The sequence below is a fragment of the Tachyglossus aculeatus genome (assembly GCF_015852505.1).
Source record: "Tachyglossus aculeatus isolate mTacAcu1 chromosome 12 unlocalized genomic scaffold, mTacAcu1.pri SUPER_6_unloc_1, whole genome shotgun sequence".
NCBI lineage: Eukaryota > Metazoa > Chordata > Mammalia > Monotremata > Tachyglossidae > Tachyglossus > Tachyglossus aculeatus.
This window is the reverse complement of record NW_024044828.1, coordinates 17,404,509-17,420,035: the sequence shown is the minus strand read 5'-3', so window position 1 is coordinate 17,420,035 and position 15,527 is coordinate 17,404,509. Positions and strand designations below refer to the sequence as shown.

The following is a 15,527-nucleotide window of genomic DNA, read 5'->3' as shown; positions in this document are numbered from 1 at the left end:
CCGGAATGTCGGGGTGAATCAATCAATCAATCAATCGTATTTGTTGAGCGCTTACTGTGTGCAGAGCACTGGACTAAGCGCTTGGGAAGTACAAGTTGGAGACAGTCCCTCCCCAACAGTGGGCTCACAGTCACAGGGTGAAGAGATCGGGTGATCAAGGACGGGGGTGAAGTGTGTGTGTGGAGGTAATTATTAACAATCCTTGATGAGCTCGGCCTTGGCCCCCCAGTCAGTCTTCCGCCCCATCCTACCCACACCCCAACTCTTTCTGCCCTTGACTGAGCGCTCTAGGCGCGGCTAGAACACGTGCCCTCACACTTGTCTGCCGTGTGGCCTTGGGCAAGTTATTTCACTCGTCTGGGCCTCAGTATCTCACCTGTAAAATGGGGATTAAGACTGGGAGCCCCATGTGGGACAGGGACTGTGTCCAACCCGATATGATTGTCACCACCCCAGAGCTTAGTACAGTGCCTGGCACAGAGAAAGTGCTCATCAAGTAAGTGCTTATCCCTTCTAGACTGTGAGCCCGTTGTTGGGTAGGGACTGTCTCTATATGTTGCCAATTTGTACTTCCCAAGCGCTTAGTACGGTGCTCTGCACATAGTAAGCTCTCAATAAATATGATTGATGATGATGATGATGGGTAGGGACTGTCTCTATATGCTGCCAACTTGTACTTCTCAAATGCTTAGTAATAATAATAATAATGATGATGGCATTTATTAAGCCCTTACTATGTGCAAAGCACTGTTGTAAGCCCTGGAGAGGTTACAAGGTGATCAAGTTGTCCCACGGGGGGCTCACAGTCTTCATCCCCATTTTCCAGATGAGGTAACTGAGGCCCAGAGGAGTTAAGTGATTTGCCCAAAGTCACACAGCTGACAACTGGTGGAGTTGGGATTTGAACCCCTGACCTCTGACTCCAAAGCCCAGGCTCTTTCCACTGAGCCACATGGCTTCTCCAGTGCTCTGCACACAGTAAGCGCTCAATAAATACGATTGATTGATCGATCAAATATTATTAAATAATAATAATAATTATTATTATTATAACACCTTTCCGCGGTTGTCCCCGGTCAACTCTACCGGCCCTGGAGGGGACGGTCCCGGGTACAAGAGGAAGAGGGAGGAGGAAGAATGCCCTCCCTCCTCACATCCCCCAAACTAGCTCGCTTCCCCTCTTCAAAGCTCTACTACGAACGCACCGCCTCCAGGAGGCCTTAATAATAATAATAATGATGGCATTTATTAAGCACTTACTATGTGCAAAGCACTGTTCTAAGCACTGGGGGATACAAGGTAATCAGGTTGTCCCACGGGGGGCTCACAGGCTTCATCCCCTTTTTACAGATGAGGGAACTGAGGCCCAGAGAAGTGAGGTGACTTGCCCAAAGTCACACAGCTGACAGTTGGCAGAGCCGGGATTTGAACCCATGACCTCGGACTCCAAAGCCCAGGCTCTTTCCACTGAGCCACGCTGCTTCTCTGCTTCTGTTTCCCAGACTAAGCCTCCCTTTTCCTCTGCTCCTTCTCCCTCCCCATCGCCCCAACCCTCTCCTTCACCCCCCCACAACACTTGCGTATATTTGTACATATTATTATTCTATTTATTTTAATGATGTGTATATCTCTATAATCCTATTTATTCGATGCTATTGATGCCTCTCTACTTGTTTTGTTTTGTTGTCTGTTTCCCTCTTCTAGACCGTGAGCCCGTTTTTGGATAGGGATTGTCTCTGTGTTGCTGAATTGTACTTTCCAAGCGCTTAGTAATAATAATAATAATAATAATGACGGCATTTATTAAGCGCTTACTACGTGCAAAGCACTGTTCTAAGCGCTGGGGAGGTTACAAGGTGATCAGTTTGCCCCTCGTGGGGCTCCCAGTCTTCATCCCCCCTTGACAGATGAGGTCACCGAGGCCCAGAGAAGTGAAGTGACTAGCCCAAAGTCACCCAGCTGACAAGTGGCGGAGGCGGAATTTGAACCCACGACCTCTGACTCCAAAGCCAGGGCTCTTTCCTACTAAGCCACGTTGCTTTTTAGCTGCTGCTGCTAATTAAAGGCATCTGTTAAGCTGGGTGCCGTTCTAAGCACAGTTCTCTGCACACAGTAAGCGCTCAGTAAATACGTTTGAATGAATGAGGAGGTTGGGGAGGGGGCGTCGTGGACAGCCGTCTCCATAGCAACAAAGGCAGGGCCAAGTGGGACCAAAACAGCCTGAGGAGTGGGAGAGGCCGAGGCCTGTCGGGGGTCTCAAAGAAAGGAACTTGGGGAAACCGAGGGAGGAATTGGGGGTCGGTGCGGGGGCTGGGGGGAGAAGGAAGCCGGCAGGGAAAAAAAAGCGCCCACGCCCCCATGAATTATCTCTTTAAACTCCATCTCTTCCCCTCCCTGGAATTTATTTTATTTTATACATATCTATTCTATTTATTTTAATTTGTTAGTATGTTTGGTTTTGTTCTCTGTCTCCCCTTTTAGACTGTGAGCCCACTGTTGGGTAGGGACTGTCTCTATATATTGCCAATTTGTACTTCCCAAGCGCTTAGTACAGTGCTCTGCACATAGTAAGCGCTCAATAAATGCGATTGATGATGATGATGATTAATTATCTCTTTAAACTCCATCTCTTCCACTCCCTGGAATTTATTTTCTTTTGTACATATCTATTCTATTTATTTTATTTTGTTAGTATGTTTGGTTTTGTTCTCCGTCTCCCCTTTTAGACTGTGAGCCCACTGTTGGGTAGGGACTGTCTCTAGATGTTGCCGATTTGTACTTCCCAAGCGCTTAGTACAGTGCTCTGCACATAGTAAGCACTCAATAAATACGATTGATGATGATGATTTTCCTGATTCCCCCTGTCAGACTGCAAGCCCTTTGTGTCGTGTCTTCCCCCAAGCGCTTAGTACACCGCTTTGCACGCAGTATGCACTCAGTTAACACCACTGATTGGCAAACATGATTGACTGATTGATTAGGGGGCTGGGATTGTGTCGACAGACTCCTTGTATTGTTCTCTCCTCAATGCTTAGTAGAGTGGGCTGCACATAATAAACGCTCAGTAACCATCACTGATTGCTTAATCGGGGCCAGGGGAGAGGAAAAGCTTTGGACGGCAATATCATTATGGGCCGGGAACCTGGTCTTCTCATTCTGTTGTGTTGGACTCTCCTAAGCGCTTACTACAGCGTTCTGCACGATATAGGTGCTCAATAGATACCGATTGATTGTTTGGGAGGGGAAAGGGGAAGATGGAGGGTATGGGAGGACCTGAAGCTGCACAGGGAATTCATTCATTCCCTTCCCTTCCCCACAGCACCTGTATGTATGTATATATGTTTGTACATATTTACTACTCTATTTATTTATTTATTTTATATCTATTCTATCTATTTTATTCTGTTAGTATGTTTGATTTTGTTCTCGGTTTCCCCCTTTTAGACTGTGAGCCCACTGTTGGGTAGGGACTGTCTCTCTATGTTGCCAACTTGTACTTCCCAAGTGCTTAGTCCAGTGCTCTGCACACAGTAAGCGCTCAATAAATACGATTGATTGATTCATTCATTCATTCAATCGAATGTATTGGACGCTTACTGCGCACAGAGCACTGTACATGAGAAGCAGGGTGGCTCAGTGGAAAGAGCCCGGGCTTGGGAGTCAGAGGTCATGGGTTCTAATTCCGACTCTGCCACTTGTCAGCCGTGTGACTTTGGGCAAGTCACAACTTCTCTGGGCCTCAGCTACCTCGTCTGTAAAATGGGGATTGAGACTGTGAGCCCCACGTGGGACAAGCTGATCACTTTGTATCAGCATCATCATCATCAATCGTATTTATTGAGCGCTTACTATGTGCAGAGCGCTGTACTAAGCGCTTGGGAAGTACAAATTGGCAACATCTAGAGACAGTCCCTACGCAACAGTGGGCTCACAGTCTAAAAGGGGGAGACAGAGAACAAAACCAAACATACTAACAAAATAAAATAAATAGAATAGATATGTACAAGTAAAATAAATAAATAAATAGAGTAATAAATATGTACAACCATATATACATATATACAGGTGCTGTGGGGAAGGGAAGGAGGTAAGATGGGGGGATGGAGGGGGGACGAGGGGGAGAGGAGGGAAGGGGCTCAGACTGGGAAGGCCTCCTGGAGGAGGTGAGCTCTCAGCAGGGCCTTGAAGGGAGGAAGAGAGCTAGCTTGGCGGAGGGGCAGAGGGATTGGGGGCATTCCAGGCCCGGGGGAGGACGTGGGCCGGGGGTCGATGGCGGGACAGGCGAGAACGAGGTACGGTGAGGTACGGTACGGTACTTGTATCCCCCCCAGCGCTTAGAACAGTGCTTCACACATAGTAGGCACTTGACAAATTCCATTGTTATTATTAATTATTATTACTAAAAGCTTGGGAGCATACAATAAGATTTCCCTCTTGGTGGGGGGTATTGTTTTTTAGCTTCCAGTGCGGAGTCTTCACGTCAGAGAGACCGTCCATGGAGGCCCAGAATCCCTGGCCCAGGTAGGAATGCGCAGTCCCCAAGCACCCAGGGGCGTGGGTGGATTCAGACAGAGGTACCGGAATCTAAATGTGGACTTTCCCCAGTACTGCTTGACCTCTTGAGGCTTTTGAAATGAAGTCTGGTCAGTCGAGGAGTTCAAGGTTTTAAAACTACGAGATCTCTCGTCGATAAGGGCCTGGAGAGAGGAGTGGCCCTGGGTTAGGTGCAGAGGCCAGGGACTGGATGGGCCTGCTTCCTTCAACATCCTTTCCTGCCTCTCCAGCCCGCCTTACAGTCCCTCCTCCCAAGCCGGCAGACAGGCCGGAGCTACACACATGTGTTTTCCTGTTTTCCATTTCGGTCCCCTAGCTTCTCCGCTCCTTCCCAGGAGCTCCATAAGCAACCCAAGCCGTCTCCCCCACGCCCCCCCCCCCGTCTCTCAGCACCAAGGGGGTCTTTGGGACAGGTAAGAGGTGGAAGAGAAGGGGAGATGGGCGAAAGAGGGGGAATTGTTGCAGGAGGGAGAAGACGGGGTGGCCCTCCGAAGCCGGTCCCACTTTCTCCCCACCTTTAATTTCCCTTTGGTTAATTCTTGTCAGAGATGGTAACTTCATCTTTGCTGGACCCCGAGTTCAGGTGCTGCAAAGCTGTGTTCTGTTTAGCTGTTAAAATGGGTTGTCACTCAATAACAATAATAATGACCCAGTAAGGTGCTGCAAAGGTGTGTTCTGTTTAGCTGTTAAAATGGGTTGTCACTCAATAACAATAATAATGACCCAGTAAGGTGCTGCAAAGGTGTGTTCTGTTTAGCTGTTAAAATGGGTTGTCACTCAGTAACAATAATAATGACCTAGTAAGGTGCTGCAAAGTTTTGTTCTGTTTAGCTGTTAAAATGGGTTGTCACTCAATAATAATAATAATGACCCAGTAAGGTGCTGCAAAGGTGTGTTCTGTTTAGCTGTTAAAATGGGTTGTCACTCAATAACAATAATAATGACCCAGTAAGGTGCTGCAAAGGTGTGTTCTGTTTAGCTGTTAAAATGGGTTGTCACTCAGTAACAATAATAATGACCTAGTAAGGTGCTGCAAAGTTTTGTTCTGTTTAGCTGTTAAAATGGGTTGTCACTCAATAACAATAATAATGGCCCAGTAAGGTGCTGCAAGGTTGTGTTCTGCTTAGCTGTTAAAATGGGTCGTCACTCAATAATAATAATAATGACCCAGTAAGGTGTTGCAAAGTTATGTTCTGTTTAGGTGTTAAAATAGGTTGTCACTCAATAACAATAATAATGACCCAGTAAGGTGCTGCAAAGTTGTGTTCTGTTTAGCTGTTAAAATGGGTTGTCACTCAATAATAATAATAATGACCCAGTAAGGTGCTGCAAAGTTGTGTTCTGTTTAGCTGTTAAAATGGGCTGTCACTCAGTAATAATAATAATGATGTTGGCATTTGTTAAGCACTTACTCTGTGCACTGTTCTAAGCGCTGGGGGGGGGATACATCGTGATCAGGTTGTCCCACATGGGGCTCACAGTCTTAATCCCCATTTTACAGATGAGGTAACTGAGGCTCAGAGAAGTTAAGTGACTTGCCCAAGGTCACACAGCAGACATGGGGCGGAGCCAGGACTCGAACCCATGACCTCTGGCTCCAGAGCCCGGCCTCTTTCCACTGAGCCACAGTGCTACTCAAGCACAAAACAACAATGGGCTGGAAGTGTGGAGAGGTTGAGCAGAACTGTGAGCCCATTGTTGGGTAGGGACCGTCTCTTTATGTTGCCAACTTGTACTTCCCCAGCGCTTAGTACAGTGCTCTGCACAAAGTAAGCGCTCAATAAATGCGATTGAATGAGTGAATGCACCTCAAGAGAGCGTTTCTCACCAACTGGAATGGCGAACAAGGAGACAAGGATGGCTGGCTTCTCAAGTGTGGCTCAGTGGCAAGAGCACGGGCTCTAATCCCGGCTTCTCCACTTGTCAGCTGTGTGACTTTGGGCGAGTCACTTAGCTTCTCTGGGCCTCAGTTCCCTCATCTGTAAAATGGGGATTAAGACTGTGAGACCCACGTGGGACAACCTGATCACCTCGTGCTTAGAAGAGTGCTTGGCACATAGTAAGTGCTTAACAAATGCCATTGTTGTTATTATTAGTCTCTCAGAGTAAGTGTGTTTTAACTTGTGTTCCAACAGTTAGTTTGGGAGCAGGGGAGCAATGGGGGGAAGGCACCCCAGTGGTTAGGACAGAAATCCAGTTGGGTGTTAGGAATTCCCCATCTGCCAACTCTTGCCAACTCTTGCGTTTTGCAGGCCTGCCAAATTCCATTCTGGAAATCTCGGGGGATTTCGCGGGATTTGCCTGTTTCCTGATCCCAAAGTATCAGGAGGGTGGTATTTTTATTTTTTTTGAGGCTGTTTTCAGTTGCCACGTTGCACCCCAGAGGTGGTTGCATTTTCCAAGTGGGAAACGGAGCCCTGCGTATCTGCCACTCTTGTGATCTTGGGAGTGGAAAGATGTGGGTGAATTGGGATAGGTTGATGGATTTGGCTAGGGGCTGCTCTTTGTTTCTGGTTGGGAGACCTGCTGGAGTCACAAGACAGACCCCGAAGTGGAGGGGATAAGGTGGGTTGTCCCCCCAAAGCCCAGGACCCCCTACTGCTCTGGTTGAGTCCCAGTTAATCAGTGAATGGTATTTATTAAGCAGTGTGTCCTTATGGAAAGAGCACAGACCAGGGAAGCAGAGGACCTGGGTTCTAATTCTGGCTCTGCCGCATGTCTGCTTCTCTGATGCCTGTTTTGCTGTTTGTCTTCCCCCTTGTAGACTGTGAGCCCATTGTGGGCAGGGAGGGTCTCTGTTGCTGAATTGTCCTTCCCAAGCGCTTAGTACAGTGCTCTGCATACAGTAAGTGCTCAATAAATACGAATGAATGAATGAATGAAGGCCTCTCTGTTAGGAGGCCTTCCCAGACTGAGCCCCTTCCTTCCTCTCCCCCTCGTCCCCCTCTCCATCCCCCCCATCTTACCTCCTTCCCTTCCCCACAGCCCCCGTATAGATGTATATATGTTTGTACATATTTATTACTCTATGTATTTATTTATTTATTTTACTTGTACATATCTATTCTATTTATTTTATTTTGTTAGTATGTTTGGTTTTGTTCTCTGTCTCCCCCTTTTAGACTGTGAGCCCACTGTTGGGTAGGGACTGTCTCTCTATGTTGCCAATTTGTACTTCCCAAGCGCTTAGTACAGTGCTCTGCACACAGTAAGCGCTCAATAAATACGATTGATGATGATGATGTCTGCTGCATGTCCTTGGGCAAGCCACTTAACTTCCCCGTGCCTCAGTTTCCTCATCTTTAAGATGGGGATTAAAGCTGTGACTGTGAGCCCGTTGTTGGGTAGGGACCGTCCCTATACGTTGCCAACTTGTACTTCCCAAGCGCTTAGTACAGTGCTCTGCACACAGTAAGCGCTCAGTAAATACGTTTGAATGAATGAACCCCATGCTGGGACATGGATTGGGTCCAACCCGATGTTCTTGTATCCTCCCCAGTGCTTAGTACAGTACATGGCACATAGTAAACGTTTAACAAATACTATAAAAAGCAATAAAACTTACCATGTGCAGGACACTGTACTAAGCGCTTGGGAATACATTACTGAAAGGAGTTTACAGACTAGAGGGGGAGACAGGCATTAGAAAAAATTACAGATATACTCATAAGTGCTGTGGGGTGGAATGAAAATCAAAGTGCTTAATCAATCAATCAATCAGTCGTGTTTATTGAGCACTTACTGTGTGCAGAGCACTGTACTAAGCGCTTGGGAAGTACAAGTTGGCAACATATAGAGACAGTCCCTACCCAACAGTGGGCTCACAGTCTAAAAGGGGGAGACAGAAAACAAAACCAAACATACTAAGGGATACAGACCCAAGTCCAAGTCAAAGGTGTTCCTAAAGGGAAAGTGAATAATAATATCAATGATAATAATAGAGGAGGTGAGGGCTTAGTCAGGGAAAGTCTCTTGGAGGAGATAGGATTTTCGCAAGGCTTTGAAAATGGGGAGCACCGTTATCTGTCGGATATAAATGGGAAGGGAGTTCCAGGCCCCGGGGGAGGATGTGGTCAAGGGATTGGCAGCGAGAGAGATGAGATTGAGGTACAGCAAGTAAATTGGCCTAGGAGAAGTGAAGCGTGTTCGTTTTGTTGTAATTCATCAGCAAGGTAGGATCATCGTCATCATCATCAATCGTATTTATTGAGCGCTTACTATGTGCAGAGCACTGGACTAAGCACTTGGGAAGTACAAATTGGCAACATATAGGGACAGTCCCTACCCAACAGCGGGCTCACAGTCTAAAAGGGGGAGACAGAGAACAAAACCAAACATACTAACAAAATAAAATAAATAGATATGTACAAGTAAAATAAATAAATAAATAAATAGAGTAATAATAGAATAGGAAGGGGAGAGCTGAGAGCGTTAAAGCCAATGGTAAGAAGTTTCTGTTTGAAGTGGAGAAGGATAGGCAACCATTGGAGGTTTTTGGGGAGAGAGGAGATGTGGTCTAAGCAGTTTTTTTTTTTAGCAAAATGATCCATGAAGCAGAGTGAAGTATGGTTTGGAGAAGGTAGAGGCAGCAAGTCAGAATAATAATAATAATAATGGTATTATTATTAATAATGGTATTTGTTAAGCACTTACTATGTATCAGGCACTGTACTTAGCACTGGGGTAGATACAAGATAATTGGGTCAGACACCGTCCCTGTCCTACATAGAGCTCACAGCTTTAATCCCCCTGATAATAATAATAACAATGGTATTTGTAAAGCACTTACTATGTGCCAAGCACTGTTCTAAGCTCTGGGGTAGATACAATAATAATAATGGCATTTGTTAAGCGCTTACTATGTGCAAAGCACTGTTCTAAGCGCTGGGGAGGTTACAGGGTGACGAGGCTGTCCCACGTGGGGCTCACTGTCTTAATTCCCATTTTACAGGCAATCAGGTTGTCCCACGTGGGGCTCACTGTCTTAATCCCTACTTTACCGTTGAGGTAACTGAGGCACAGAGAAGTTAAGTGACTTGTCCAAAGTCACACAGCTGAGAAGTGGCGGGGTAAGTGCTTAGATCGGCGTGGTAGCAGTTTGGATGGAGAGGAGGGGATAGACTTTAGAGAAGCGACAGGACTTAGTGACAGACTGAAAATGCAGGTAAATGAAAGAGTTGAGATGAGGATAATACCAAGACTGAAAATGCAGGTAAATGAAAGAGTTGAGATGAGGATAATACCAAGACTGGAAATGCAGGTAAATGAAAGAGTTGAGATGAGGATAATACCAAGACTGAAAATGCAGGTAAATGAAAGAGTTGAGATGAGGATAATACCAAGTGTTCAGGCTTGTGAGACAGGGAGAATGGTGGTGTTATCTACAGGGATGGGAAAGTCTTGGAGAGGAAGGGTTTGGGTGGGAAAACAAGTTCAGTTTTGGACATCAGCTTGAGGTGTCCACAGGACATCCAGAAAGAGATGTTCTGAGGCGGGAGGAGATGCAACACTGCAGAGGAGAGATTTTGGGGGCGGAGAGGTAGATTTGGGAATCATCTGCGTAGAGATGGTGGTTGAATCCATGGGGGAACCAGTTGGTTTTCCAAGGGGATAGGTGTGGATCAAGAATAGAACGGGACCCAGCACTGAGTCTTGAGGAACTCCTACAGTTTGCAGTTGGGTGGTGGTAGAGGAGGAGTGTGCAAAAGAGACCCAGTACTCTCCAGGCGCTTAGTACAGTGCTCTGCACACAGTAAGCGCTCAATAAATAGGATTGAGTGAGTGGATGAAGGGGCAGAAGGGACAGGAGGAGAACCAGGAGAGGGCAGTGTCAGTGAAGCCAAAATTAGCTCGTGTTTTCCAGAAACAGAGAAGGAAGGAGGACTTCTTTACCTTATTGTGCTCTCCCAAGTGTTTAGTGCCTTGTTTAGCGCTCAGCAAACACCTTATAAATACCTTTGATTGATTGGGAATCCTGAGCATGCCTGTGAAACCATCAGGGTGCTGTAATAATAATAATAATGATGGCATTTGTTAAGCGCTTACCATGTGCAAAGCACTGTTCTAAGCGCTGGGGGGGAATACAAGGTGATCAGGTTGTCCCCCAGGGGGCTCACAGTCTTAATCCCCATTTTACAGATGAGGGAACTGAGGCCCAGAGAAGTTGTGACTTGCCCGAGGTCACAGACCTTGGCAGCAGACATGTGGCGGAGCCAGGATTAGAACCCATGACCTCTGACTCCCAAGCCCGTACTTTTTCCGCCGAGCCACGTAGGTTTCAGTGGGGTCACCGACCCCTCAAGCCGACCTAATGGAGGCCCAGTACAGACCCCATCTCACCCCTAATTGCCTCCCCGCATTGCCTGCCTAGTCTTATTTTTTTTATGGTCCTTAAGTGCTTACTATCATCAATCGTATTTATTGAGCGCTTACTGTGTGCAGAGCACTGTACTAAGCGCTTACTATGTGCCAGGCGCTGTACTAAACGCCGGGGTAGATACAAGTCAATCAGGTCGGACACAGTTCGCATTCCGCATGGGGCTCACAGACTAGGAGGGAAAACGAGCATTGAATCTCCAGTTTGCAGATGAGGAAACTGAGGCACAGAGAAGTTAAGTGACTTGCTCAAGGTCATAGAGCAGGAAAGGGACAGAGCCCAGATTAGAACCCACGTCCCCTGAGGCTCATGCCCTTCCCACTAGCCTACACTTTTTTTGGCTCTCACTCTGAATTTTCCCATTTTTCTCCACCCTCCCCCACCAGTTAGAGCCAGAATACCAGAGGCAAGCAGGCCAAAATTTCAATTAATGCAGCTTCAAAACCCACCTGTTTTTCAGTTTGTTTTTAGTTTTCTTCTTTTTTTTTAAAGATTAGAAAAGCAACATTTCCAGTTCCCCCCACCCTCCACAACACCCTGAGCAATCGGTGACCCAGGAGACAGAATATTTATCAGGTCTCTTTTAAGGTCATGCGACCGCATTCCCAGCCTCTCCTCTTTTAGTTGTTTCATCTTTTGCCTCGTTGTCTCCTAGTCTGTACATATTTATCACTCTATTTATTTTACTTGTACATATCTATTCTATTGATTTTATTTTGTTAGTCTGTTTGGTTTTGTTCTCTGTCTCCCCCTTTTAGACTGTGAGCCCACTGTTGGGTAGGGACCGTCTCTATATGTTGCCAACTTGTACTTCCCAAGCGCTTAGTACAGTGCTCTGCACACAGTAAGCGCTCAATAAACACGATTGATTGATTAGTCTCCCACCTTGGATGATCAAGCTTCCTTAAAGTCCTTGATCACTGTAGTAATAATAATAATAATTGTAGTATTGGCTAATCGCTTACTGTGTACCAGGCACTATACAAAGCGCTGGGGTGGATACAAGTAAATCGGTTTGGACACAGTCCCTGTCCCATGTGAAGCTCAAAGTTTCAATCCCCATTTACAGATGAGGTAACTGAGGCCCAGAGAAGTGAAGTTACTTGCCCAAGGTCACACAGCAGACAGGTGGCGGAGCTGGGATTAGAATCAATCAATCAATCAATCAATCATATTTATTGAGCGCTTACTATGTGCAGAGCACTGTACTAAGCGCTTGGGAAGTACAAATTGGCAACACATAGAGACAGTCCCTACCCAACAGTGGGCTCACAGTCTAAAAGGGGGAGACAGAGAACAGAACCAAACATACCAACAAAATAAAATAAATAGGATAGAAATGTACAAGTAAAATAAATAAATGGGGAAGGTGGAGCCCCTACCCTCAGGGAGCTTACAATCAAGGAGGAAACAAACTGGACAGACATGACTTCTGCCTAATCAAATACATTAAAAAGGCAGCGGCCCCAGTGCTTAGAAAAGTGCTTGGCACATAGAGCTTAACAAATACTCTCATTATTATTACAAATCTGCACGCTTTCAGCCCACTGTTGGGTAGGGACTGTCTCTATGTGATGCCAATTTGTACTTCCCAAGCGCTTAGTACAGTGCTCTGCACATAGTAAGCGCTCAATAAATACGATTGATTGATTGATTGATTGATCTCCCTTTGTCACCTTTTCTGTGCCCCAATTTTAGATCATCCGTGTCCTCCGGACGCAGATGGTTTCTTGTGTTAAAGGGACAGACCTACAGCGATTTTTTTTTTTTTTTGCTTTATGGTTTTTAGTGGTGAGGAATAATGCCAAACACAGACAGTCCCCTTCACCTTTGGAAGGGTGAGGAAGAGGAGGAGATGGATCAGTGGAGCGGGAATACCACCATTTGAAACCTACCTTCTGAGGTCAGGGCAGGCAACGGACAGATAGGGGTTGTTTAGTTTCTGATAACCTAATCATCCTTTATGGTAACCCAGGATGAATCAAAGCCCCACCTGGAATTCCTTCCTGGAGGAGGCCAGGAAAGAGGGATAATCTAGCAGATTCCAGAGAAGATCAATAGAAGAGAGCTGCAGGGACAGGAGAAGTGACGGGGAAAATTCTCCCATTCATCCAAAAGGAACAGAAGAAATGATTTTAAAAAAATGGAGCTTACAGTCTATAGGGAATAACAAACATTAAAATAGATTTGGGATAGGGGAAATAGATTATTAATAATAATCATCGTATTTTTGAGCTCCTATGTGCAAAGCGCTTGGGAGAGTACAATATAGCATCAGACACATTCCCTGCCCACAATGAGCTCACATTTTTAGAGGGATAAATTAAGGGTAGGTGGTCAGGAGACCATGACTGCGTCCTCTGCAGGTCACGGGTTCTAATCCTGGCTCTGTGACCTTGCTCAAGTCCACTTCTCTGTGTCAGTTTTCTCATCCGTCAAATGGGGCTTCAATGCCTGTTTTTCCTCCTTCACTGTGAGCCCCATGGGTGACAGGGACTATGCCCAACCTGATCCTCTTGTACCTAGCAGTTAGTTACTACAGTGTTTGACGCATCAGGAGTATGTATTAAATACAATAACTGTATCTTCATTTTTGTTGGTTTTACGGTATTTAAGTGCTTATTATATGTCAAACACTTCTCAGCTCTGGGGTAGATGCAAGTGAATTAGGTTGGACATAGTACCTGTCCCTCATGGTTCTCACAGTCTAAGTAGGTGGGAGAACAGGAGAGCTGAAGCAGGTGGGACAGGGACTATATCCAATCTGGACCCCTGTCCACGTGTTTTGTTTTGTTGTCTGTCTCCCCCTTCTAGACTGTGAGCCCGCTGTTGGGTAGGGACCGTCTCTAGATGTTGCCAACTTGGACTTCCCAAGCGCTTAGTACAGTGCTCTGCACACAGTAAGCGCTCAATAAATACGATTGAATGAATGAATGAATGAATGAACTGAGGCCCAGAGAAGTTAAGTGATTTGCCCCAGGTCACACAGCAAACAACTGGCAGAGTCAGGATTAGAACCCATGCTCTGATTTACAGGTCCGTGCTCGCTCCCCTAGGCCATGCTGCTTCTCTTGTATCGACCCCAGGGCTCAGTACAATGCTTGCCGCACAGTAAGCGCTCAACAGATACCACAATTATTATTATTGTTGTTATTATTATGGTGTCAAGGACTCCTTTGGTCACGTTGCACCAGAAGGGAAAGGAAAAAGCGGACAGTTGGGAGTGAAAGTGAGTGAGTTTTGTTAGGGGAAAGCCCAGGATCTCTCCTAAGGCCACCCCAGTAATCTCAGAACCTGAGCGGGAGAGAGAGCCACAGTTCATTTCTGAGTCTTTGGAGGAGGCTCTGGGCAGCCGCCCCCTCCCTCTGTCCGTCCCCCATCCCAGCCCACTCCTTCCTGCTCTGCGGGGCTGTGAGCGTTTCCTCAGTTCCTCCGCCTGTGCGGCCGAAACCCTCCGGCTGTGTCATGAGATTTGGTGACATCGCCGAAACTTCCTCTAATCCGTTTCAAAACCCGCTGTCGTGAGCGGAACGTCTAGTTCGTCCTGTGCTTGTGGGAGAGGTGGACGAGAGGCCGCAACTCACGCTTTCTTTAATCCTGGCTCTTGGCCCTCCCTCTCACCTGGCAGGAGGCCGGGACTCCTTCGGGGTCTGGGGGTGAAAGTGGCCTGCCCTGAGCTTCCCTTCCCTCCCCTCCGGCATCGCCCCCGGTCCTGGACAGAGCTGACCAAGGAGATTCCTGAGAGCGCCTCCTTATCTCAAAATGCTGAGCCAGTCGGTCCGGCCACCCCCTAGACGACTCAAAGGGCCAGCGAACCTTGGACCCAGACTGTTGCTCAATCCTCCCCTTCCCCCGGCTTGCCCCTCTCCTCCCTCCTTGAGTTAAACCCGCACTCATTCCCCGGTCTTCCTCTTCATTCAGGCAGGGAGAGACCTGGAGATTCTCCCCTGGACCAGAGTCGCCTTCGTCACCACCCCCGTCTCCAATCACCTGGCCCAGGATAAGGGAGTAAGTTTGGTTTCTCCTCTCCCTCGTCCTCCCCCTCATCCTCTTGTCTTCCCTTTCATCCTCCCCCCCATCCTCTCATCTTCCCCTTCATCCTCCTCCTCGCCGTCCTCCCCCTCATCCTCTCATCCTCCCCTTCATCCTCCTCCTCGCCGTCCTCCCCCGCTTCCTCCGGCCCACCCATTTCTCCGACATTTCCCACATCCCTCAAATCTTCCTAAGGGCTCCCGGGCCTTCCACTCAATAATAATAATGGCATTTATTAAGCGCTTACTATGTGCAAAGCACTGTTCTAAGCGCTGGGGAGGATCCAAGGTGATCAGGTGGTCCCACTTGGGGCTCACAGTCTTAGTCCCCATTTTACAGATGAGGTCACTGAGGCCCAGAGAATCAATCGCACTTATTGAGCGCTTACTGTGTGCAGAGCACTGTACTAAGCGCTTGGGAAGTACAAGTTGGCACCATATAGAGATAGTCCCTACCCAACAGTGGGCTCACAGTCTGAAAGAAGACTTCTTCTTTTAGAAGAAGAAGAAGTGGGCTCACAGAGAAGTTAAGTGACTTGCCCCAAGTCACACAGCTGACAATTGGC

General features: G+C 47.0%; 1 protein-coding gene across 3 annotated transcripts in view; it reads left to right on the top strand.

The window, feature by feature from the left end:
• Window positions 1-4,464: 4,464 nt before the first annotated feature.
• Window positions 4,465-15,527, top strand: part of SLC7A7 (solute carrier family 7 member 7) — a 44,908-nt gene continuing 33,845 nt past the window's right edge. Inside the window, exons 1-2 of one of the 3 annotated variants that reach the window (XM_038741351.1) lie at window positions 4,465-4,521; window positions 14,852-14,938. In XM_038741351.1, coding sequence (XP_038597279.1) covers window positions 4,496-4,521; window positions 14,852-14,938 — 113 coding nt within the window. In that variant the 5' untranslated portion in view covers window positions 4,465-4,495. Of the gene's footprint in view, window positions 4,522-4,948; window positions 4,968-14,822; window positions 14,939-15,527 lie in introns of those variants that run through there. The other 2 variants (XM_038741352.1, XM_038741353.1) reach the window with 2 other exon arrangements.